The 26022-nt window shown below is 41.7% G+C and overlaps 1 protein-coding gene across 2 annotated transcripts in view; it reads right to left on the reverse strand.

The window, feature by feature from the left end:
* The window catches only part of TGFBR1 (transforming growth factor beta receptor 1), a gene marked incomplete at both ends in the record, with an annotated part of 29332 nt that extends 17490 nt beyond the window's left edge, over window positions 1–11842 (reverse strand). The window contains 3 exons of one of the 2 annotated variants that reach the window (XM_084280139.1): window positions 3868–4110; window positions 4500–4751; window positions 11764–11842. In XM_084280139.1, coding sequence (XP_084136265.1) covers window positions 3868–4110; window positions 4500–4751; window positions 11764–11842 — 574 coding nt within the window. Of the gene's footprint in view, window positions 1–3867; window positions 4111–4499; window positions 4752–11763 lie in introns of those variants that run through there. The other variant, XM_084280140.1, reaches the window with a different exon arrangement.
* Between the last annotated feature and the right edge of the window lie 14180 nt (window positions 11843–26022).

Here is a 26022-nt window from a genome sequence, read left to right on the forward strand (position 1 = left end):
ATATTATGCCCCTATTGTTATTGAAAGATGGCAGACACTTCTGTTTACAACTTTGACAATTGTAGATTCAAAGTTTGATTTTAATGAAAAAAAAACAAGTCACGAAGCAATCAGGACCAGGATTGAGGACGGTGGGGAGGTTTTGTGTCTATAGATTTTGGTTTGTGCTTTGGTTTTGTATGAGGTTTTTTGTTTGTTTGTGGGAGGGTGCTGTTTTGCGGCGGCAGTGGTGATTATATTTTTAGAAAATATCTGCCCATAACCCTCCTGGGTTTGAGGGCACTTCTGCTACTGATTTATTTACTTGATTTATCACTAGATAACACTTGGTCCCTTGTTAAGTTAGTTAACCATGCTTATCATCATCACTGTCTGTGTAATGTTCACAACTCATGCCCAAGTATGCCAGTTGCTTGTTACTACTCTCAAGCCACTGTAACAATACAAAGTTACACTGTAACTTTATTGTAACACAAGCATCTTATTTTACAGGCCCTTCTTATGCACCTCACTACAATTATCCTTGAGAAAAATACTTATATTCATGAAGGCTTTATAGCTTTGGAATACCTGTTGGGTTTCAACGCAACAGCACCTCATAGCATGCTTCTGTAATTTTAGACAACAAACAAGAAGCACTGGCATGGCCCCAGCAGGGTGTTTTTTGTTTATTTCAAATCTTTCCTGCTGTAACTGCAAGGCTTGTCACAGAACTCTGCGATACTACACTGCAGGATGAACGCATCAGACTATCTGCTCACAATAAGCTCTTGGGATATAGTATCATTTCAATGAAACACTTTACAAAGTAATCTATTTCTTGATAATCACTGTTCCAATAGCTGATATAAGAACATCTGTATTTCCCTACAACAGAGAAAATACATCCCAACTAATAGCTCAAATAACTAGTTCCTGCCCATCTCTGGACATTCTCTGCTAATAACAGCACTAGAAGTACATCTGATCTAGTCAGCAGCATTGCTATGCTTGTGTCTCAGTATAAGGAGCACAAATTAAAGCACTGCAGTGTTCAGAGGAGTTCAAGTCTTCCAGACCTACAGGAATTTTGTGCATTATCTGTGCTGACAGGATACCTACATGAAGAAAGATGGTAGAAAAATATCAGTAACTTAATCACTGTCAGGTGCTGCAATAATTCCTCCTGAGAAAGTTAAATTTTTTTTTCCTGCAAAAGCTGTCCTCAGGTCAACTATGTTGCATGTCATAACCACAGTCTCAGTCTGTGAAGCCTAATTTACATTCCTTATCGTCAGACTTCTAAAATGCAGAAGCAGCCAGACTAGAACCACCACAGGACCAAACTCAACCCTGAAAACATTACTTTTTTGGTCAGAGAAAGCTTCCTCCTTAGCACTTACGTACTACTAGAAATTCCACTGACAAATGTTAAAAAGAAGCTGATTTTGTATACTTGAAATGGGTGCCTGAATTTTCTGAAATTGCCTGAAATTCCTTTTTCCTGCAGCTGTTGGGGAAAACTATATTTTCAGATGCACTGCTCTCAACTTGCTGTACATTTATAGACATCTCTTGTTTAAAAAGTGTCCAAGGAAATCCACAAGCCTCTAAACCTTCCAGACATTAGTAATTTCAACATGTTAACATGTCACAGCACATTAAAATCCTTGCCAAATCATCTACCTCATTCCTATACTGGTTCTAACAATATCCCCAAGATTCAAAGTGCTTCTGTTTTTCGCAACCATGCTTTCTCTTACTACTGCTGCTGAACAAAACCAGCAGGAATCCATGCTTATCTTCCATCCATAAGAATTCCTTACAGACTTCCTGTTGCAACTGATCGGCCTCCTTTTTTTGCTATAGAGGAAACCCATCCCTGCATCACCTGGACCATAAGCAACTGCTTTACCTTAAACCAGACTCCCTGAAAAGTAGCTCACTGTAGATAGATACAATATTAGCCATTGACATACACATTGTGTTGAACTGTATTTCAAGCTCTTTGAGTACGGCTTTTTAACTGTGCATGAAGGAAGGTGACTGTCAGTTTGCTAGTCAGGAAGATGAGAAAATTCATGCCCACGTTAAATTACACTGCAGGTCATAATATTTAACATATTTTATGCAGCCATTGTCATCCAATTTAACCCTGAAGCTTTTCATCACCTTCATACATCATATCCAAGTACCCTCAAATCTTCATTTTAATGAAATAGTTCTTTGTCTTTTCCATGTCTTAACTGTACACTAATTAGTTTGAACCAATGACTGTCCAATGCATAAGATGTTTGTACTGGATTTGGATAACTCGGGAAATTAAGTTCTGAAGCACTAAAGGTAGTCAACACAAGCAGCTGCCAGAGCTTTGTTCTTGTTCCTAAGTTTCTGCCCAGTAGACTTCAGAGGAAGAGTAACAGCAAAACCTAATCCTGCAAACTGGAAAGTCTCATTCCTTTAAAGTTCCCACAAACCACAGACTAGTTTTTAAGGGGTTTTACATTCACTTCATCTGACTCAACTTCACATTGATTTTTCTGACCCTTTGGGTTTCTAGATAGTTTAAGTTACTGCTTAAAGTTATCCCCCAGTAGCAACCAAAACTTCTCCCCTCATTTTAGGCAATTCTTACTATTTCCTTGCAACTAAGATACTTTGTCATTTGCAACTAGTATAGCAACAGCTAGACATGCCAATCTGTCTATACAGTACGTAGCTGATATTCAGAGATTTGCATCACGGTCTGAAAAAATCATTCTTGGCTCCAAAAGACTTTAAAATCCTTCTCTTAGAAGCTGTAGCTTCAGCAGAAGGATCTATTTTAGATGTTTCATTACAATTCTTCTCATCAAGCCTCTAGTTTCAGGTCTTATGGAACAAGAAGGCAGTGCTAACAGAAGTGAAGACTAAATAATAATTAAGAGCAGCCTGCTATTCATCACTGCAGAAGGTGGATCCTACTTCCCTTTTAACCTGAATCAGCAGCTCATTTCTAGATGTTTGATCACTTATTAGTTTTATATGCTTCTCTTCAGAGAATACCATAACACAACTGGTAGAGTCCTTTTTACTTGACTATGAGCTCTTTTGGTGCCTCAATGTGAATTCAAGAACAGAGCAGACCAAATACTTCCTTAGTTGTGCCTCTTACATCTGGATTATTTTGTCTGTTCTGTGCATTTCCATTGTGTTTCTTGCTACCTCTCAGCCCAACAGCATCCCTTTCATACAGTTCAGTGTCTGACCAGGTTAAACACTGTTCCATAAATGTACAGTCTTCTCAAATGTACGTGTGCAGTACCAAATTCAATGAGATGAAGTTGCTGCAGGCATATTTCACATGAAAATTAGCAGTTCAAGTGTTAGGGCATTAAATTTATAGCTACTGATTGACTAATTCTGAGACAAAGTGATGCAAGTCATTGCAAATATATACACTGCCAACAGGACAGAAATGAGCACTCCTTATCCCACTGTCATAATTAAAGGGAAGTACAGAACACTAAATAAGGCTAATAGTTGTCTTACAAAGAGCTAAACAACAAAGAATTCACTGCACTTTAAGTTTAAAGAGAATTCTTTAGGAAATACCTAGTCTTCTCATGACTAAGGATTGTTAATAGAGAAAACATTTACATTAGCTAATTGATATCCCTGCACATTAGACTGTACTCTCAGTATGTTGAGGAACGGTAGCAGCAACCCAACATGTTTCTTATAATTCACTTATTTCCATATATTGAATTTTCACTGACATGGAAGGAATCTAGAGGGAAGTAGCTTTTTCTAGTAATTTTTCTAGTTTATTTGACAACATTGAAAGAATTTTATGCCTTACAAGGCTCTAAAAAATCAGAGTAATTACTATTAGAAATGTCACATTACCTGACCCAGAGCCTGAAGTTGTCATATCATAAATTAAATCCTTTAAAGTAGTTCCTTCCGATATAAATGGACGATCCAGCGAGGGATCTTCTTCACTTGGCACACGATGATGTATTACAGTACGATTATGACACAGATACAGAATCAACATTAGTGAAATGCAGACAAAGCAGACAGGTCCAGCAATGACAGCAGCCAGTTCCACAGGTCCTAGATTAGAAGCTGGTTTTCCTGGAGTAGGGCCTGACAGTAAAAATAAAAGAAAATGGTAAAACTATTTATTTCTTTTTATGCAACTAAATTTGTTGCATGTCACCATGATCTTCAAATTATTTGAATGTACTTGCTAATTTTTTTTGCACAGTAACTTTTTCAAGAATCATAACGTGTTACAAAGGACAAAATCAGCTATGTACTTAATCTGTTTACATTTAACTTGCATGCCAGTCTTCCAAATCAGCCCAAACATTCCTATCCAGAAGATTAGGTTTCTCATTGCAAATCTCTTGGAAGCATTATTCGCAGGATTTCAGATTTACTTTAGGCCTTCAAATTCACCTACAACTTCAAAGACTTCTTCTTTTACAGGATTTTCGGTTTTAACAAAAATTAAATATACCAAAGCCCCTTACCTGGCGTTGGAATTGGGAGCTCTATTTTATTGCAGTGGTCTCTGTCACAGCAATGAGGCAAAGTAGTGACTCCATCTCTGGAGGAGGGGGCACAAACAAACGGCCTGTCTCGGGGAATCAGATCAATTTCTGCTATACACATACTATTGCGTATGACTTTGTCTGCAGTTCGTGTTACTGAGGTAAAACACAGCCCATCTGTCACACAGGTAAAGTTGTCTTTTGTACATAAATGGCAGTAACACTGTAACGCTGTATGAGAAAAAACATTCGTGTTAGTATTAGTATATATTCCGAGTGGAGAAACAACTTAAATGACTACAATAAAAATTTAAAACACTACAAAGTTTATAACCTTTGTTACATAAACACAGAAGTGTAACATAAAGACAACACTACCAGGCTCTTCCATGGGATAAAAAAAAAACCCCCACGAAAAAAGAGATGAGCAGAGGAGAGAGATTAGAGTCAAGTTTAAAGCTGAAGCAATCTCTCCTTATTAAAAGAAAAAGGCTGCAATCCTAGATGCTCCTCCAGGTAAAGAAGTTGCATTACAGTTCCTCGTACTAAAGATAGAGACCTTTAACAACACCATACCCTCTACAGCATAGCATGCAGTTCTGCTACTTTCAAACCATGAAACCATGGATAGCCTCTGGCTATTCGTGTTCTACACTTTATACATTACTTGATAGCTTCAATTTTGCATGAAGGAACAGGCACACAAAGGCTTAATCCTCATTAAACAAATCTTGAGCAAGCTGACAACATACCCTTTCACACATGCAGAGTATGGTTTATTTATTGTTATTTATGAAGGCAGAGGAAAACATTGCCCTATATTACCAAAGTTTACTAAAGCTATCAATTGCATTAGTAAAGGAGGGGGAAGTAGGAATGACTGACTAATCATGTCAAAGACAATCAAGTTTCATTCTTAAAATTGCAGTTCTTCCAGAAAGAAGTCTACTACTATAAATTTCTCTCTCCAATTCTTCCTGCATTTACAGGACCAAAGCCAGACAGAAAACAGTGCAGCAGCAACAGTAAAAAATATCAATACATTCTTGACTCTGCTTGTTCATTTTTAGGAAGCAAAAGCTAGCATAGGACATGTGTACACGCATGCTGAAAGATTAAGATACAGAAATTTTAAATCTTAAACCAGTCACGCACAAAACACAAACAGGCACTGAGCCATACACAAGTTTTCCAAAGGTGCACACAAAATTTCACACATTGAGGATTAACAGGTGGCAAAACAAAAGATGCCCCACAATCTGAGTTTTTAGTGTTTCACTTACAATTTTGAATTTAAGATAACCACCTTGGGTTTTAAATCCATTGTTATCCTTGGATATCATGGATTTACATAAATGGCAACCTGATGTCAAACACATTCATCTCAGTCTTCATTCCAAGTAGTACCTTTCTCTGAAAACACCTCCTTCCCCCAAGATTTTGAATCAAAACGAATTGCTGGCTATCATCCTCTGTTGTTACACAAAAAGATACAGTAAAGTTCTCAAGAACCACTACAGAAAGACAACCCATGTTTCTGAGAGTCACAAGCCCATAGATCGGTCAGAAGAAGGGAGGAAAAAACCATGCACAGGACTGCAAGATTACATGTTTGGTATGAAGACCACTGAAAGAAATCATTAGAAAGTACATGAAACGAAAGGTGGCACATGCAAAGATAAAGCCTCTTAAAATCATTGCTTTTTTAACATACGGCTATTGTCATCCTGCCTGCCCCAGTAAGGCAAGACTTATTCAGAGTTTAACAGTTGTTTTCCTGCTGGTGTGCCTTTGGTAATTTGCACTTTGACTTTTTTTTCACCTATTAAAGCCATTAAAAGTTTCTTAAAATATTTACAAATTTATATTATTTTCAACACTCTTAACATGCAGGCCTTTATCTCACTTTTTTATGTGACTTTTTTTCTATTTAAGTATTATTACTGGCTCATCATGACCATGCATGCATCTGAGTGCCTACAGTAAGAGATATTCAGTAAGATACATTTCCTTTGAGTCACTGTACAGAGGCCAAATTACTTCAAGGGAAAAATTATGTCTGTAATGACCTTGTTACACTTACTTATCTTCCTGGTTCTGACACGTGGATACCACTACAACTAAAGCGTTTGGCAACTTCTCTTCCTCACTCATTTTGTTTGCAGCTCTCTCGATACAAGATACCCAAGGAGGAAAACTGGACACAATTTATATTTTTTGTTCCACTCCGACGCCCATATCTTTAGCCTCCTGCCAAGACACAGGACACTGTCATGCGCAACTGAAGGGTTGGTTGTCTTGGCACAAATAGAGCGCTGCTTCCTTCCGAGGCTGCTCTCCCACTCCTTTAGGAGCAGAAAACAATGCCTAATCAGCTGAACAGCACAAGCTTCCAAGAACACAGGTTTTTGCTGCTCTCTAGTGGACATACTCTTAAAAAACCCACATTAAAAATGCATCCTACTCTCCGTCACTCATGCCCTCCAACTCAAATGGGTAACAGTAGAATTTCCATGTTTTGCCAACAGGAAAACTAATTTAGCATCTTTAGCAACAACCCACACCAGAAGGAGGGGAATTGGAATTGGCATACCTGCCCATATCTCACTCTCCAGTTACCTATTTAAAAGAACAAAATCTACATGAACACATTGCAGGTGAGATTTAACATCAGTGGGATGAGAGGATGGCAGTGACCAACAGCAGTTAAACCACTTTGCTCCTATAAGGAAGCATTTTCACTTATAACCGATCTCAAAGCAGTAAAAGCATACTGTTGTCCTCTTGAAGATACAAAGTTTTGCTTCGCGTCAGTGTTCTTCTCAGAGAAGTATTATAGTGATTTTAAGAGCTCTGACAGAAACTAATCAGGTCTCCAAATTCATCTAAATGAATATATAGATTTTTGGAATAGGTTGGTAACAGTACACCAAGCAAGAGAGAATGACAACTGATGCAAGCTCATCTTCCAGAGCCAGGAACATATTTCAGGTATAATGCATTTCAGTACATTTGGAAAACACCCTTTAAATCTACCACCACATAAAGCTCCTTCTAAACTACTGAACTCAGAGGGAAGGGGGATGTGTTTCACTCAAGTCTTAGTCTATGTTTTCAATGGCACAGAATTTTAAAAAAAAATAATTACATATTACAACAGTGTTTGGATGGAACTAACAGCATTAAACTCCACTACCAACTAATGAAATCTCATAGCTGTTTAAGTGATACAAGGCTTGGGAAACAAAATTACAGATTGGACTGAAGGTTATAGACAACCACCACCAAAGGGAATAACAGAAACTGGGTCACCACAGTAATTTAGTGCCTTCTCTAATGCACTTCTTCACTGTGCCATGACCATTCTATATACTCATTCCTGCTTTATGTGACTACTACAACAGAAAGCACCTGATGACACATCGTAAGAGGTATCAACAGCATACTTCTCATACCTCAATCTGATTTAGTAATAAGGTAATTTCTAGTGTTGAGGACTATTATTTGGGTACTTTCTCAGACTCAGTTTGAGAGCTCTGCATTCCCTCAAAAAAAGTCTCTCTTCCTTGGATATTACGGGCTGGAAAGCTCACAGTAAAAGTAAAGCAAGGTGGCAACAGAAATGAAGCACTGCAGCTACACAGCTTGACCAGACTTAAAATATGCTAGTTCTTCAAGACATCAGATATTAATACTATATACAAAAAGTGAACAAAAAATTAAGTACACCTTGCCACTTAAATTTCTGATCTGTACCAACCAAAACAGCCTTTTCTGTATCTGTTGTCTTTCTGAAGTAAGAAAACGACCAAGCCTTTATTCTTAGAATTGCCTAAAACCCTATGAATCACTATTTAGTATTTGCTAACATCCTGCAGAACTACTTCAACCAGACAGTTTAGCACAGAACACCACCTACAGCCAAGTAATTTTTGCTTGGAAATCTATGTTGAAATACATTTGGCAGATGTTAACAAGGGGTATTACTGCCGTTTAAAACTTTTCATGTCTCATTATCACTAATTAACAATTTTGTATTATTAGCATTTTATTAATATTATTAACACTTTTATTTAATCGTATATCTATAACAAATTTAAAAAATACAAATAGTCTTAAGCCCCCAACAGCAGCATTAGGTCCTTCTCTTGTGACACTGTAACTTCTCTCCCATGGAAAGTACAATGACACTTGAAAACCGAAAATTCACCAGAAAGTGGAACTTCACCAGAAGAACAATCAAGACTCTTGGTTCCACAAGATGCAGATTTAAAAGGGATAAAGGGATAGTAATAGTTTTGGGGGAGACGAGCAAGAGGGCTGTAGCGTTTACTGGTAGACTTTTTTTTTTCTTCCCATCCAACAAAACTTACCTGAAGCAAAAAAAAAAAGCTTACTACAGAAAAATGCTGCCAGTTTCCTATTCTCTTCTTCAAGCAATCCCTTCAAACAACATATCTGATGGATGTCTGAACTCTTCTAATTTAAGACAGAAAAATGTTTAGGTCTTATATCTAGGTCCTGGGTACATTTTTTTTTTTAACCATGATATTTCATGACCTTCACTAAGTCATTCTTCTTACAAAGGCACTAAGGAAGTTTAATTTGTGAAGCTGGATATCAAGCTTTCAGGACAACTTTCACATGTAATTTGTCCATTCTTGTTAAGCAAAGTTTCCACTAAAACAAACGGATTTTGGCAACCAAAGTGATGCACTCAAGAAAACAGGCAAACTACTTCATTAAGGAATTAATCTCAACTTGCAAGTAATAATAAAGCCTTGTGAAAAATCATATCTTCAAAAAAGCAGCATTATATTCTCTGTAGTGTGGGTACCAAATGGCACTACCAGTTATTTTGCACCTCATCCACAAAGCTACTCACAGATATGTTCATGCCTCTTACAGCAAAATACCAGAAACTATTTTTGATGTATCTTTCACAGAAGAGCATGCTTTAGAAAAGCAAGAGAAAGTTAAAACTGAAAGTCTAAGTTATAATTTTGCTAACGTTACAAGGAATAAAGATACCTTTCATTTATACTTTTAAATTAATTTAAGCATATAAATAAGATTTCCATCTTTATTTGTAGTTAGGAGTAATTGTGTGAATGCAAGTGTTTCCAAGAGATGACTCCCTGGAATTTTGGAGACACGAATGACTAAGGCTCACAAAGCTTTCTGCCTTTTTTTTTTTTTTAAAGATATACATCTCAGAGTGTCTCACAGATTAGGACTAGCTGCTGTGATTCATTATGTGCCTGATCTCCATATAAACTGTATCACAGAATGATTGGCTCACACTAGCATACAGCAATCATTGTGATCTTATCAATCCATGATAAGAATGCCAAATCATACCTTACACCTCTTTGTCAATTTAGAGGACAGCATTCAGACAAATAAAGTCCTTTAACAGCACCAGGACTTGTCCATGAGTTATGGATCAAGTACTCTGGATCCCCCCTATGCACTTAATGAGGATTTCTCTTTCTTAAAGAAAAGGTAGCACACCACCATTTCCATCCTTAGACTTCTGTATGAAAACTTATTGCCTTGTTTTCTTGTAAAGCTTGTTTTCTTGTAAAGCTTTTGGATCTTAATTTCATGACCTGAGATGAAGTGAAAATTATTGACTGATCAGAAGCATTAAAAAACGGAAACATTTTCAAAGCTCCAATCAAGGTAAAATTTCCTTCAATGTCTAAACTGGATGTGTTACATAAGAAAGCTTTAAATTATTAAAGCCTGCTATACCTTTTTAAGAACACAAGAATCACCATGGGTAACTTAAGCTTACTTCGCTGCACTTCAAAGACTCCCCATCTTCTTCAATAAGAACACCGGCAGTTAACACTTCATTTTAGTATAGCAAGTTATGTTTTCTTTAAGTAACATTTTCTTTACAGCACGAGTACTATCTGAGATTGAATTATGAACAGCATGGTAAAAATCCAGATCGGGGACTGCCTTAAGCCATAATTGAAGGAGGAAATCATGGGGCTTCTCCACTTCCTCTTTAACAACCAAAGCAATAGACACTCCGCCTATAAAATAATTTAGGAAGCGGACCAGTTATAAAATGCAGATTTAGTGTATCTGTCATCATCACCTAACTTTCTACAGGCAAAACGAAACCTAAACAAATTAGGAGTCGGGTGTCTGTAACATCTGTGTAGCCCGTCAGGGCACACGACCCAAACAAAACACGCCTTTTCTTAGTTTTTACACGGAAACAAAATGATTTCTTGCATTTCACGCGTTAGCCGTGCGGCAGCGCAGCTCCGAGACCCCATCTCCCTTGCCAGACGGCACAGCGGCTGGAGGCACGAACCCGCTCCGCCGTACAGCCGACTTTACCCCCCTCCCCTCCCCGCGGCTGGCTCCTCGGCGAGCAGGCAGGTTAGCTGCCGGGCTGCGAGGGAAAGGCTCCTACCTAAGCGGCCGCGACACCAGCTCGCCGAACAGAGGCTGCCAGCACACCACAAAGGAGCCAAAGCCTCTGACGTGGGGCTTACGGGAATCTTTTGCTTTTCTACGTAGAGCATTCAACACGTTATCTACCTACAGCAGCCGACGCCGCTCGCCCCTCCTGCCCCGCGGCGCTTGCTGTAAGCGTCCCTCAGCGGGGCACGGCGGCTTTCCCCCGGGCCGGGGCCGAAGCTGGCCCGCTCCCGGGAGCAGGCAGGCACCCTCCCCGGGCGGGCAGCTCACGCCGGCTGCTAGGGAGGGAAGGGGCTGCTCTGCCACCGACAACGAAGTTGCCTGCGGGGGCCGGGGCCGGCGGGCTCGCGAGAAAGTTACCGCAGGCAGACGCCACCCGAAGCGCTACTCTCAGAGGGGCACGGCGGGCCCCGGCCGGGGGTGGGTGTCAAGGGGAGCCGCCGCGGGTACCGCGCCCGCCCCTCACCACCCCCAGCACCCGCCGTGGTCGCCTCTCCTCGCCCGGGCGCACCATGCCCGCACCGCGGCCCCGCCCGGGGAACCGCCGCGGCGCTCGGCCAACAAAAGGACGGGCAGTCCCCGCGCTCCGCCAGCCTCGGACACCGGAGGTGGGGGGGGGGGGCGGGAGGGGGTGTGAGGAGGGGGGGAAGGCGACTCCGCCCCAGCCGGCCCCTCCGCCATGTTGTTGAAAGGAACCGGTGGGGACCCGCAGCCTCCCGCCGCTCTCCTCCCTCCGCGCCAGGCACCACCTTACCCGCTTCCTCCCCTCCCTCCTTCCCCCAGACACGCGTGCACTCACCGGCAACCCCGGGCAAGAGCAGCGCGGCTACGGCCAGACACGGCAGGGCCCAGGGCCGCCGAGTGGCCGCTACCGCCATGGTCCGGTCCCGAAACCGTAGAGCCAGGACGCGCGCGCACCCGCGCGCCAGGATTCCGCCTCGCGACCCCCCTTCCCGCCCCTCCCCCCTCCCGCCCGAGAGAGAAACAGAGACGCTCGCCCCAGCCGCTAATGTAACTGACGCGGCGGGGCTGCCTGATTGGCCGCTCTCCCCCGCCCCACCCCGCCCCCGGCAGCTGCGGAGAGCCCCAACAACAACAGGCGTCTGGAAGGCACAACCGGCGCGGCCGGGGGGCGGGGAGGGGCGGGCCGGGCCGGGCCGCGCCGCGATTGGCGGCTGGCCGGCTGTCGGCGCCTCATCAGGGAGGGCGGCAGTGGCGGGAGTCCGGCCGGCCCCGGCAGCGCGGCTCGGTGAGGTGCTGGGGCGGCGGGAGGCGTTCAGTGCAGCTCTGGGCGCTGCCGGCAGGCGCTGGAGCTTCTTTCCGGAAGCAGCTCTGCCGGCGGCCGACGCGTCCGAGCGGTGGGGGGGAGGCCAGGCGTGTGGCTGAGGCCCGGCGGCGCCTTCCGCCGGCAGCGGGACGGGCCGTCCCGCCTGGCACTCCTTGCCTTCCGGCTTCGGTGGCCGTGAGATGCGAGGCCGCGGGGGCAGCTACGCCACAGAATCACTAGGTTGGAAAAGATCCTGGAGATCATCGAGTACAACCCTACCCGTCCTCTACTAAAGCACCTGAGCACATCTACCTGTCATTTAGATTCACCCAGGGTCGGTGGCTCAACCCCCTCCCTGGGCAGCCTGTTCCAGTGCCCAATAACCCTTCCGGTGATGAACTTTTTCCTCATGTCTAATCTGAACCTGCCCTGGGGAAGCATGAGCCCCTTCCCTCTTATCCTATTGTCGTTTGGGCGAAGAAACCGACAGCCACCTCTCTACAGTTACAGTTACCCTTTCAACAACCTCCTTTCAGGTAACTGTAGGCAGTGAGAAGGTTCCCCCCACCCCCAGTCTCCTCCAGGCTAAACGGCACCAGTACCCTCAGTGGCTCTGCGTAATGTTTGCTCTCCAGCCCCTTCACTAGCCTGGAGGGTGATGCAAGAGGAGCTAGGCAGCCCTCAGGTTGTCTCATCACAAGAGGAAAAGCTGTGATAGGTACCAGTCCTTGACCATGCACAGGGGAAAGCTTGCGGAGCCCCTTCGTTGGCTCGCTGCAGTGCTTCTCTCTCACGTGGGCTGTCGGATGGGTTGTAGATGAAACACGCGAAAACACTGACAGTTTATTCACTGCTAACATACCAGCTGGCGTACGTACCAGACAGCTCGGCATTCGTACGTGCTGCTAGCCCTACAGCATGCTTTGCATGCCGGGAGCAAAGGACTTGCTTTCCTGCAGCACGGGGAGCTGCAGGGTGATGGTTACAAGTGTTGGTACTGTGTGAGAAAAGAAAAACCAGCCCCGATGTGCAGCTGCCGTATTTGTTTCAGTCTGCGCGTTCACTGAGCAGGAGATTTGGGAAGTGAACTTGCTCAGTCCAAATAGCCGACTGAGCTTCTATGTAACATGTAATTTTACAACCTGCAGCAACTAGGATCCACCCTGTGAAGGAAATTACAGCCACTGAGTTTCTAACTTTTATCCACAGCTTTACTAGCTTTTGCATGAATGGCAGGGGAGGAGGGAAGGCTTTCTTCTTCCTTTTTGGGAACTCTCTCAGCAGTTACCTGCTGGCTCTTAGAATCCACTCTGCCCCCAGTCCTGGCTCCATTACCTGGCTGCTGTGTCTACATCCTGTATCAGTTCAGAGTCCCTCAAGTTCATCATATGCTTTTGCATGACTCCTGTTGCTTGTTTTTCTTGATATGTGGCCTTCATCACAGGACAAGTCACATAGGTCACAGATGCTTTTCAACTTGTTACCTGTAGTCACTCTTGGAAGCCTCATGTACTGTCTATGCCAGGTGGTGACTTCTGAGTTCCTGGTATTCAGGGCAGCAACCACGTCACACTGATCTCCTTTTCACTGGCGGTTCTTCAGCCAACACAGCCTTTATAAAAAATCCTGTTTCTCCTAAAGTACAGTTGACCTGGATAAGAATCTTGATAATATAACAGTTCAAAATGAGGTAAAGTTTTATTAATGCATTCTCTTTCCCTTTCTCTCTGAGCAAAGATCAGCATTTTTCTCCCAGTGTTACTTCAGCAGTCAGTTCTGCTTTTCCAACATTTTGGTTTTCCTGTGCCTTCATATGAGCTTCATAACTGATTCTAGTGGAAGCAGGGGGGTTGCTGATCTGGGTAGGACTCTATCTTTGGGAGGGTTATGTGAGAGATGCTTAGATTTACTTGTTGAGTTGCACAATAGTTCATATTACATATTATGTTTGATAATGAATAATTTAATTTTTTTTGCCATACAAGATATCGCAGTTGGATAAAAAATACAAAATACAAATAATAGCCTGACAGGATTTAAATCACCGATTTCCCTGCATGCCTGCAAACAATTGAATGCAAATTCAAAGAAAATGAGATCTTATTTATGACTGAACATAGTTACATTCATCCTTAAATCTGCTAGTTAGGCAAATGAGGCTGTCAGACCGTGACACAGTCAGAGAATGGTTTCGAAGGTAACACCTTTCTGCAGAATGACACTGTTTAGGAAGAAAATAACTCTTCTACAATTTCAGATTTTTCAAAATGACAATAATTGCTTGGCCTTTTTCTGCAAAAATAACATGAAAAAACAATTTCACTGCACAAGTTTGTGAAGTTCAATAGAAAACAACTCCTCACCATTGTATATTTAGAACATTTTAACTGCATTTATTAAACATTGTTCTTCAAGCATTTCATGTGAGGGAATCCTTCAAACCACTTCTTACCTACTTTAAACCATTTCACTGCCTACTGAGAGTGGAAATAATGTAGTTAGTAGAAATATATTTAAAAGAATAAGCAAGAAAAATATTTTTCCTAGCCCTGTTTATACCAGAAATTAATGTATTTCTACAATTCCACACATAGAAAGATACAAAAAATCTTTCTTTCAAATGCAAGATAGAACACAAAGCAGAACAACTTAGAAAATCCAAATGATCTGGCTTTATAAGATCTGTTTAGATCATCAAAGTGGTTGAACCTATTTTTAAAATGCTTGCTTTTTTGATGGAGTAAATCAAGTTATTATATAGGGAATATCTGCAATTAAAACACAGGTTAATTTCTTGCTTCAGGACTAGAATATGCCATTATACACATATGCAGCACCCACAGGGAGAAAGGATGAAATAATTAATCTTCACTTAGTGCTAGTTTTATTCCTTGCATGAATTATTGTCAGTTTCTGAACATTTCTTATACCTTTTTTTTTTTTTTCTGGGAGATGGAAGGCAAAATAATTATGACTTCAGGAAAGGTTCAAACAGAATTCTGTAGTGCAAAAAATCTACATACTAAGAAACTACATAGAGCATTAAAATACAACCAGTTTTGAAAAGTGGCAAGAGGCAAGATAGAAAATTACACAAAATTAATTGTTCTATTGGTTATTTATTTACTAAAGGTAAGGATATGAATGTTCTTGTGTTATAAGCTGATACACTTAACAGGCACTAATAAATACCTTTTTTTTTAGCTTTTAAAATAATAATGTGTGGAAGTGTGGTAGGAAATGTTATTAATGGTGGCCACTAAAAGCTTTATTAGATTTTCACTGTAGAGGTACTGTATCAGGGTAATAAAGAATTCTAGTGAATCTTTCAACAAGGAAATATGCACATTTTGATGTGGAGCAGAGATCCCACCTGCAGCCCGTGGAGAGAGAGGCCCACGCCACAGCAGGTTTGCTGGGGGGACTTGTGACCCTGTGGGGGACCAGGCTGGAGCAGCCTGTTCCTGAAGGTCTACACCCTATGGAAGCCACGCTGGGGCAGTTTGTGAAGAACTCACATTAGAGAAGTTGGAGGAGGACCGTGTCCTGTGAGCGGGGCCCCACACTGGAGCAGGGGAAGAGCTGGAGGAGTCCTCCCCCTGCGGAGGAAGGAGTGACAGAGATAACGTGACGAACTGGCCACAACCCCCATTTCCCTGAGCAGCAGGGGAGGAGGTAGAGAAATCAGGAATCCAGTTGAGCCCAGAAAGAAGGAAGTGGTGTGGGGAGGTGTTTTAAGATTTGAGTTTATTTCTTGATATCCTACTCTGTTTTGATTGGGTAATAAATTACATAAATTTTATTCCTTGTTGAGTCTGTTTTGCCTGTGATGGTAATTACTGAATGATTTCTCCTTGTCCTTATTTCGACCCACAACCCTTTTGTTGTATCTTTTCTCCCCTGTTCAACTGAGGGGGGGAGTGATAGAGGGGTTTTGGTGGGTGCTTGGCCTCCAGCCAGGATCAAACCACCACAGTAAGTATTTAAAAAAACCCACAACACACCAAAACACACCAAAACAACAAGCACCCACCCCTGATTTTCCCAAGCAGTTTTACTCAGACTAGAAGAGAAAGCATCAAAATGCTTATTGGTGCACAGTTTCTACAGCACACAAATCAGAAAGTTTAGCTGAGATCTGTGGTCTTCCTAAATCAGAAACAAGGAAAAGAAAACACTTTATTTTTAAAAAAAGTCATTGCTTTTTAAGATACTCAGAATTCCTCATTTTATAACCTTTATCAATATTGCTGGATTTGCTTCATTGGTGCGTCCAAAACTAAATACAGCGAGATCTTAGTTACTCAAAACCCAGTTAATCATCTCCATTAACAAAACCAGTTAAAGCTTAAGACATATGAAACCATTTTTGCTTTTAATCCACTGTCAGTGAAACAAACCACCAGATCCTGATTTCGGAGTTAGGAATTGGGCAGCTTGGCAGTACCCCACATCAGTATGCAATTAGATCCCTCTCCGTATGATATGGTTAATAGGTCTGTGGATACATTATAGTGGTTTCAGTTCTTACTTTGAAGTTAGGCACATCTCAATGATGGCAGTTACGCGTGGCTGCTGTTAAACTTGGTGTTATATTCCAGCTTGTAGAATCCATCAGCTGCCAAGCTTGTTTCCTACACATACGATATCTAACTCCATTTCAAAGCAAGGATGAATGTATTGAAAGAGAGCAGTGTTGACTGTAAGCCTCATTGAAGAGAGGTCTAATCTCTGCTAAGAGCAGGGAAAGAAGTATATAGTCCAAGACATGTTGCTAAGCGCAGGAGTGACTAAGATGACTGGTTAGCTTAGGGAGGGGTTGCCAGAAGCAGAGAGGGTGACATCAGCAGGGACTGGAAATGACTTCAGACTGTACATCATTGTCTGTTTGAAGGCATTATATTGCTGTAGCAACCCTGAAATGGCATAAGTAGCTCTACCTATGACTACAGTGAAGGATGGATGCAATAAAGTAGCTTCCTTCTAGTTAAGAAAGAATAGTCTTACTGTCTTTTTTTTATGCAAGGACAGCTTTAATCTGCTTGGACATTACTCCTCATACCAAGTTGGTGGTGCAAGTAATAACTGATATAATTTTGCTTTTTGAAACTGCTTTTGAGATTGCACCCCGTTTAGGCTTGAGTGGGACAGGAGCAGCATGTGTGACTCACCAAAAGCAATAGCAGATCGTGAGGTTTTCTTGTTGAAGACCTCTGCAGCCATTAGCAAGTAGGCATCCTGGGGTTTGACAAACTTGACTACTTCTTCTGTGGAATTAGATCTCATTAAAGACAAGAAATTACTTAGAGCAGGAAGTGGATATTGCGACATGTTGCTAAGAATGCTAACGAATATAGATTCCAGTTTGGAATAAATATCAGCCATCCTTAAAAAAAGAATCCAATTTAAAAATAAAACTTTCACTGTCATTAAAAAAAAAAAAAAACAACTTTGTTCAGTTAAGTATAACCCCCCCCCCAAAGTTAAAAAAGAAGAAAAAAAAACATAACTAATGATCAGTTCCTGACACTGATTTACTGCAAACTGGAAACGAGATGAGAGTTTCTTCTATAGCCTGCTGAAGTCATTGCCTGTTTCACTGCAGCTTTTCTAGACTTGCTGTGTATTCCCCATTTACTCTCATTCTTCAGTGCTTGTGACTGTATCTTCCCTAAAGTGATGATGTCAAACTTTTGATCATGTTTCAGGTTCTGCTTGGTTGTTTCCAAGTCTTGTTTCCCTAGTCTCTCTTAGCAGTGTTTTTGCTACATTTTTGCTTGTTAGTTTGCAAACACCTATAGGTTATTCTAAAGGTGCCATGTTTCAAGCAGTCCAAGAAAATTAGATGGACATTTCCTACAGCTGGTTCTAAAAGGTGTTTTTTCCTTTAAATCAAGTAATGGAGTTTGCACCTACTCAGGAATAAAAATTTAAAAATAAGAAAATAAAGATCTATTTAAATGTCAGTTTAGTCAGTGGAAAGAGACATGGTGGAAATCAATTGTAGACCTTTGTTCTTTAGCAGTTCTTGAGCAGCTAAGTTTCTAACTTTTCTCTAAGAATATATAATATTGAGATTGCTTAAGTCCGTGGTTATTTCTGCATTTCCAAGTGACATTATTAACAGGGAAAACTTTTTGTCACTGGACCGATACTAAGTAAAGATTCACGCTTTTTTCATTTCTTAGTATGGGAATTCTACTGAACAACATTTGCTGGTTGCAGATAATAAAAACTTACTTCATTTTGTTTCTCTACAGAGATAATTTTCCATCAGCCATATCCCTTAAGTGTGATGCCAAAGGTTCATTTTTATCCAAGAAGTCTTGTTAGACTGAATACTAGATTGCTGAAGAAAGTCTCTCTTGAGAATTTAAGAATGTCGCAAGAATGCTGGTACTAAAGCACAGCTCGTCAAAAGCATAGTGAGAGCACAGCCCAAAAATAGTGAGAGACCATGGAGATGGTGGAGCTTCTCAAATTTCAAATTCCTTTAGAAAGGCTAGGGATGCACAAAATTGTTTATTATATTGAAAAACATTTCCTCTGCACCAAAACCCATTTGGAAGCATGTATTTTTAAATTGTGGCCTTAGTGAACAAACTTTTGAAGCAGGTGTTAGTTGGGGCTCTTTTTTTTTGTGGGTTTTGTGTTTGTTTGTTTGTTTATGGTTTGTGGGTTTGTTGTTTTTTTTCTTTTGAGATAGTAACAACTGTGATATCCTCACACAAGAACCAGAATGTTCTTCTGGGTCTGGAATGTTTTGTTGGTAGAGAGCAACTGTTCTTTTCCTTGCTTTCTGTTCTGTCTTTAGGCGTTTTTCCAGGTTGGTCTTAATTTTCTAAGTGGGGTTGTTGGCCACTAATTATTGAGGTCCTAATAACTGCATACAAAACCACAGTGACTAAATATTTAGTTCCCCTGTCTTTGGATATGTCTTGTCTATGTTCATATGTATCTAGTGCAAAAGACTAGTGATTAGACTATAATGTGCATTCTATACATATGTTTCTAATTCCTGTGGATTAATACATGGCATCAGCTTTAGCTGGATCTGAACCCTTTGCACAAACAGCAGTCTTATATCTGCATTTCTGAATTTCTGTAAGCTTAGTTAGTTAAAAATGGGAGTCAAGATGGGAATTCTGCAGCCTCAATGATGAAAACACTTACAAATAGGCCCCCTCTGGTGCTCAAGCTTGTCAGTGGTGCATGTTTTAATAATTCAGATCAGCTCTGAGCAAATATGTGCAGAATCTCACAACCTGTTAGCCAGTTAGCTGTTGTACAGTGGTTTTGGCTTTGGATATCCCAGCCACGGAGGCAAACAGCCTCAGGGTGTGTTTGAGAGGCCTTGACTTGTGAGCATTCGATATCAAAAGTGCCACGGGCTGCTTCTGAATGCTAGATGCTTGAGATCAAGAACAAAACAAAAGTCTGAGTTAAGTTTGTGGTTTAAGAACAGCTTTGCTGTAATGACAGAGGAACTGTGCAAAGCAGTGGTGTGGGGAAAAGCTGCTGACAGCGAGTTCGGTTTTTACTCTGCAGGCAGAACTAATGACAGTGAAAGGGACATGAACGGGAGACGTGCTGTAGTGAGTACTTCTGAAGCAACCTGTTCACAGATGATGTACCCTTGGGACCTGTGAAGCGTGAAGGTTCGGAGCTCGCTGGAGTATGACTTCTTGGAAGGAAACACGGACTTGAAAATAATGGGATGAACGAATTTGAAACTGCTGCTGAGTTTTGATGGAGCTAATGAACAATTCTTAACTCAGCTGAGAGTAGGAAATCTAGTATGACTCTTGAGATTGGTTTTAGTCAATATCACAATGAGAATTTAGCAAACTTAGGAGTTCAAACACACCATTCATCCTACTCTAACACGGTGTAGGACCAAGGGATGTAGTCTCACATTTCAAGGTATCAGGAAGGCTTCTGGTAGACTGGCTGAAAGGGATATGCTGCTGACTGTAGAGTTGGAAGCAGTTCAGTACTTGTAGTGGGTAGACTGTACACACATAAGCGTGATACCTGATCCACCAGGTGTTGAAGTAAAGGACAGGGGCAAATGTGTGGCCCTGTGTCCTAGTTTTAGATAAGATGGCGTTAATTTTCTTCATAGTAGCTGGTATGGGGCTATGCTTTGGATTTGTGCTGAAAACAGCATTGATAATATTGAGATGTTTTTGGTTTTGAGCAGCACTTACACAGAGCCAAGGCCTTTTCCAATTCTCACACTGTCCCACCAGCTATAGGTGGGGGTGCACAAGGAGTTAGGAGGGGATACAGCCAGGATAGCTGACCCAAATTGACCAAAGGCATCTTCCATACCATAAGATGTCATGTTTAGCTTATAAGTGACTTGGAGAAAAGAAGGTACAGTGGGAGGTAGCAGCATTTGGAGTTACAGTTTTTGTCTTCCCCAGTAACCATTATGCGTGATAGAGCCCTGCTTGAGGTGGCTGAACACCTGCATATGGAAGGCATGTAGTGAGTGAATTCCTTGTTTTGCTTTGCTTGTGCCTGTGGCTTTTGCCTTGTTAATCAAACTCTCGTTATCTCAACTGATGAGTGTTCTCACTTTCACTCTTCAGATTCTCTCCCGGCTGGGGAGGGGAGTGAGCAAGCGTCTGGGTGGTGCTTAGTTGCCAGCTGGGGCTAAACCATGACACCCTGTTTGCTAATATAAGACATCATGATACTCGTTACCAGTTGTATAGAGGAGTCTTAATTCCTTTTGATTATTAAAGAACAAAAATGTCTTGACTTTAAGCATGTTTTGAAAACAACACAGTTACTGTTTTGTTGCTTTCTTTGGACTGAAGGTAGTTGTCAAATTTGATACAAACCAATAAAATGTTGCAGTAAAAGTGATGTTTCAGTTCAAAACTGTTGTCTGATTCTAAAAAAGTCCAATCTGGAGTGGTATATTCAAAGTAATTTTTTACTTCATGTGCCAATTTACCTTCATAACAAAAATTTCTCTTCACTTAGAAAGAAGCCATAGTGAACATTCAACTAAGCATTCTAAGGACTGAGGAGCATCTCCATCCTCTGTTGGATGCTGGGAGAATCACAGTGACAAAGGATGAGGAAAAGGCTGAGTTACTTAACAACTTCATTGTCTCAGTCTTCGATAGTAAGACCTTTTCCTGCTATAGTAAGAACTATAATAACTATAGTAAGTAAGTAAGAATTATAGTTCTCCGGGGATGTGAGCTGCAAGAAAGGGACAGAGAGCAGAATGAAGCCCCCATAATACAAGGGGAAATAGATACTGGCCTGCTACACCACTTAGACTCACACAGGTCTACGTGGCTGGACAGGATCCATCCAAAGGTATGGAGTGAACTGCTGGAAGTGCTCACAAAGCCACTATCATTTGTCAGCAGTCCTGGCTGACCAGGGGTCTCCCAGTAGACTAGAGGTTAGCAAATGTGATGTCTATCGACAAGGGCTGGAAAGAGGATCTGAGAAACTACAAGTCTGTCAGTCTGATGCAGTATAGGGGAAGGATATGGAGAAGATCATCTTGAGTGCCATCATGTGACATGTACAGGACAACAAGGTGATCAGGCTCAGTAGCATTTTTTTAGGAAAGGCAGGTCCTGCACAACTAACCTCATCTCTTTCTATGACAAGGTGACATGCTTAGAGGATGAGAGAAAGGCTGTGGATGTTGTCTGCCTGGACTATTGCGTTCTTGTGGAGAAACTGGGTACTCGTGGCTTGGATGGATGTACCCTTTGCTGGATAAAAACCTGACTGGATGGCCAGGCCCCAAGAGTTGTGAGTGAAGTTAAATCCAGTTGGTGGCCAGTCACAAGTGGTGTTCCCCAGGGCTCAGTCTTGGGCCCAGTTATGTTTCATATTTTTGACAGTGATCTGGATGAGGGGATGAGGAGAGCACCTCAGAGGGCACCAAGCAGGGCCGGAGTGTTCATCTGCTCAAGGACAGAAGGGCTCTGCAGAGGGATCTGGACAGTCAGGATCGATGAGCCAAGGCTAATTGTATGTGGTGCAACAAGGCTCAGTGCAGAGTCCAGCACTTGGGTCACACCAGCCCCATGCAGTACTCAGGAAGAGTGACTGGAAAGCTACCTGGTGGAAAAGGACCTGGGGATATTGGATAACAGCTGGCTTAGTATGAGCCAGCAGTGTTCCCGGGTGGACAAGAAGGCCAACAGCATCCTGGCTTGTATCAGAAATAGTGTGGCCAGCAGGATGAGGGAAGTGATTGTCCCCCTGTGGCCTGGTGAGGCCACAAAGAAGCTGGTGAAGGGTCTAGAGAACAGGTCTTATGAGGATCAGCTAAGGGAACTGGGGTTGTTTTTAGTCTGGAGAAAATGAGGCTGAGGGAAGACCTCAGTGCTCTCTACAAGTCCCAGAAAGGAGTCTGTAGCCAGGTGGGTATCACTCTCTCTTCTCAAGTAACAAGTGACAGGGCAAGAGTAAACAGCCTCAAGTTGCACCAGGAAAGGCTTAGATTGGATTTTAGGAAAAAATTCTTCACCAAAAGGCTTTTCAAGCACTGGAGCAGGCTGCCTAGGGAAACGGGTGAGTCACCATCCCTGGAGGTATTTAAAATACTGTGTAGATGTGGTGACTAGGGACATGGTTTAGTGGTGGACTTGGCAGTGATAGGTTAACAGCTGAACTTAATGATCTTATCTTAAAGGTCTTTTCCAACCAGAACGATTCCATGATTCTATTCCTGCATTTTGCACCATTGCCAATGTACCCATGATAAAGAAATGAATGTGTTCAGTAACAACTAAGTATTGCTTTTTCAAAGAGTTATCAACTTTACCTAGACCTTACTTTTTTCCTTGCTTGGTCTTTTCGTGTCCTGTCCTGTCCTCTCCTCTTTCCCCACTTGTGCATTCTTCTTGATTTAAAGGAAGCTTATGTTGTTACAGATTTCACCCACAAGACAAATCTATCACCTTGATTTCCAGAAATCCTCATTCCAATAGTTGAAATAGATCTGCTTTATTTTATTGATCAAACAGCCCTGGAGTTCTGATTTTCATCTCCTCTTTATTTACGATGTATTAACTTCTTCCTCTTAAGGTACATCAAAGCTTAAAAATAAATGGGTGTTTTCAACCAAAGCCTTCTGTAGACTGAAAAATCTTGTTTGCCTGATAATCTTATTTCATTTATTCAGACTGCTACAGTAGCTTCTAGCGCAGTTGCTATTTTCAAACTTCCTCTAGTGCTCATTTTGGTGATTCATTTGATTTATACGCATTTCCTTATCTGAATTAGCAACTGTTCTTCCTCAAGTGCACCTGAACTTTGTGTTGGAATCATACTGAAAACGTATTCTGCTTTGATAGGGAAAGCTCATTTATTTTTAAGTACTGGGCTATTTTTTTACTTTGTCATACCCTTGTGAATATTACTGTATCTCTTCAGTTATACGAGGGAGTATAAAGAGCCACACTTAATCTGGTTAAAATAGCAAGTGTTTTTTTCCAAGGGAAACCTCATCTTTCCAAAAGACCTGCCATGCTGTTCCCCTGGTAAGGTAGCTCCCTTGCTGGCCTGTGAGCACAATGTGAACTCAGCACCACAGCAGTCCAGGCGATGCTCTCTGTGAAGCTGAAGAGTGTGCAATCTTGTAGCCTGCAGATTCGTGTTAGAAGTGGGAAACAACCACTGAGAATTCTTTAACATCTCATCGATGGTGGTTAACCATCTGAGCTCCCTGCTAAGCTTTAGCAGCCATTCAGGACACGGGCAGGGTTTCACCCTGTGAAAGGATCCACACAAACAGGATTCTAGACGAATTTTTGCCGGGCACAACTTACACACTATTTCAGTAGCTCTTAAAAATTGCACGTTGGTTTTTTTTTTCAGTGTTCTTCCTTCCCACTTGAAGCAGCTCTTCCCATTCCTCCCCCCCCCCTCCCCCCCCCCCACCTCTTGTCGCAGTAATCATAGGCACAGAAACAGCCAGCACCCCGACTGGCGGCTGTAGCTCCGGAGTGGAAGAGCGAGAGCTGGTGGTGATAACTGGGTGATGACTGGATGCAGGCACAAACCCTGCTGGCTGTGACTTGGCGGGGCTGAGCGCCTGCCAACAATCAAAGGACTAAAGGTAGATGGCTCCTGCTGGAAGCACGTAAAAGCATTTTATTTTCCCCCTTGAACCTTCCGTGACTCAGAGTGAAATCCTGCTGTACACATACAACTCTTCCAACTGTGAGAAGGAATTTGGCATTTCACAAGAGTGCTCAGCATTTCAGGGAGACATGAGTGCAGTGGATCGCTATGCATACATTTTAAATGTAATATAAGCTGCTTTTGCCTCATTACCCTGTTGTGAGAACTGAGTTGTAATTTTTCCAAGAAAAAAAAAAAAGATATGATTCAGCTGGCCCTGGAAAATAAGCTTTAACTGTAAATTGGAAAAATAAAGCTGGATTTCACAATATTATGTTATATAGTTATATCAGTTTAGTATAGTAAGCGTGATTTGATTTTGAAGGTAGCTATCTAGTAATTTAATGCTCTATTTGTCAGCAAATGAAAATGTATTTCCAACATAAACTCTAGACTAAATCTTAAAAAAATGATAATGTGTAGTCTGACCTCCATAGTTACTGCCTGATAAGATATAAGTAATGTTGTTTAGAGTATTCAGGAGAAAAATAATAGGCAAAAGACTTCAGATATTACGGTGGAATTGTTTACAAAGAATATTAGCATTAACTTACCATTCCTATCGGTGCTGCTGTTAATTTATATTAGCAATTCTTTAATTATGTGAATGGCAGAAGGGTAAATTCATAAAAAAGGGAAATCACTTTACATATAACTTAGTGGGATAACAATGTCTAGAACCTATGGTAAAGAAACCCTGACAGACGTCTTTCATTCAGCCGTCTGCCACAACAGGAAATGACTTCCGCTAATACGCAGTGAAATAAATAAAGGTCGGGTGGTTCATTTGTCTGCATTTACTTTGCACAGTCCTACCAGTAAAACAGGATGTTTTCTATTAACATTGCTCCAGGTTTCCTGGTAACAATAGCACCAAAATAAGGGCCAGATTTTGTCTAGGTGAAATTCACTCCTCCTGCGTAAAGCCCTGTTCCTAGAATCTGAGAAGAAAAAAGGTGAAGTGAGATGTGGAAGCTGTTAAAGTTATGTGTAAGCACCAGGCTGTGATTTGTACAAGCTTACAGGAGTTAAGTGCTCAGCTTTCACTGGCATTCACAGGAGGTGAGCACCTTTGTTCTTTAAGCTTTTTTAAAAATTCCAGCCCTATAAGATGTAATGAACTCCCATTATTTGCTTAGGAACAGTATGTATATCTATGTCTATATCTATATTTCTATATGAATAGTGCCTTGGGTATTCAAAATCTATGCAAGTGAAAAGAAGAGCGTGGAGCGTGCAGCTTCTCAACTGTGAAGAAGCAGCAGCCTTGCTGAGCCATACTGTTTATGAGACAGGCTACTGGATCTTCCTCATGGGCCACACTTGACTCATGCCCTTAAATGATCTAAGAAAGACAAGGGGCTGTGAATTACTTGTTGGGAAACTTTAAACTGTGTGTGGTTCAAGTGGAAGGAAGGGCTTTAAGTCAGCTGCGGGTACACTGGGTATTCCACCTAACTGGAACTTAGTTTGTATTGAGGTATGGGGGTTTTTTTGGCTTTTTTTTTTTTTTCCTGAAATGTGCAATTACAAAAAATATTTACATCGTTACAAACGAAATTTCAGTGTCAGCCTTTTCTGTCAGAAAATGGAGTATTCCTATGTGCAACAGGTGAA

This window comes from Gallinula chloropus (assembly GCF_964237585.1).
Source record: "Gallinula chloropus genome assembly, chromosome: 2".
Taxonomy (NCBI): Eukaryota; Metazoa; Chordata; class Aves; order Gruiformes; family Rallidae; genus Gallinula; species Gallinula chloropus.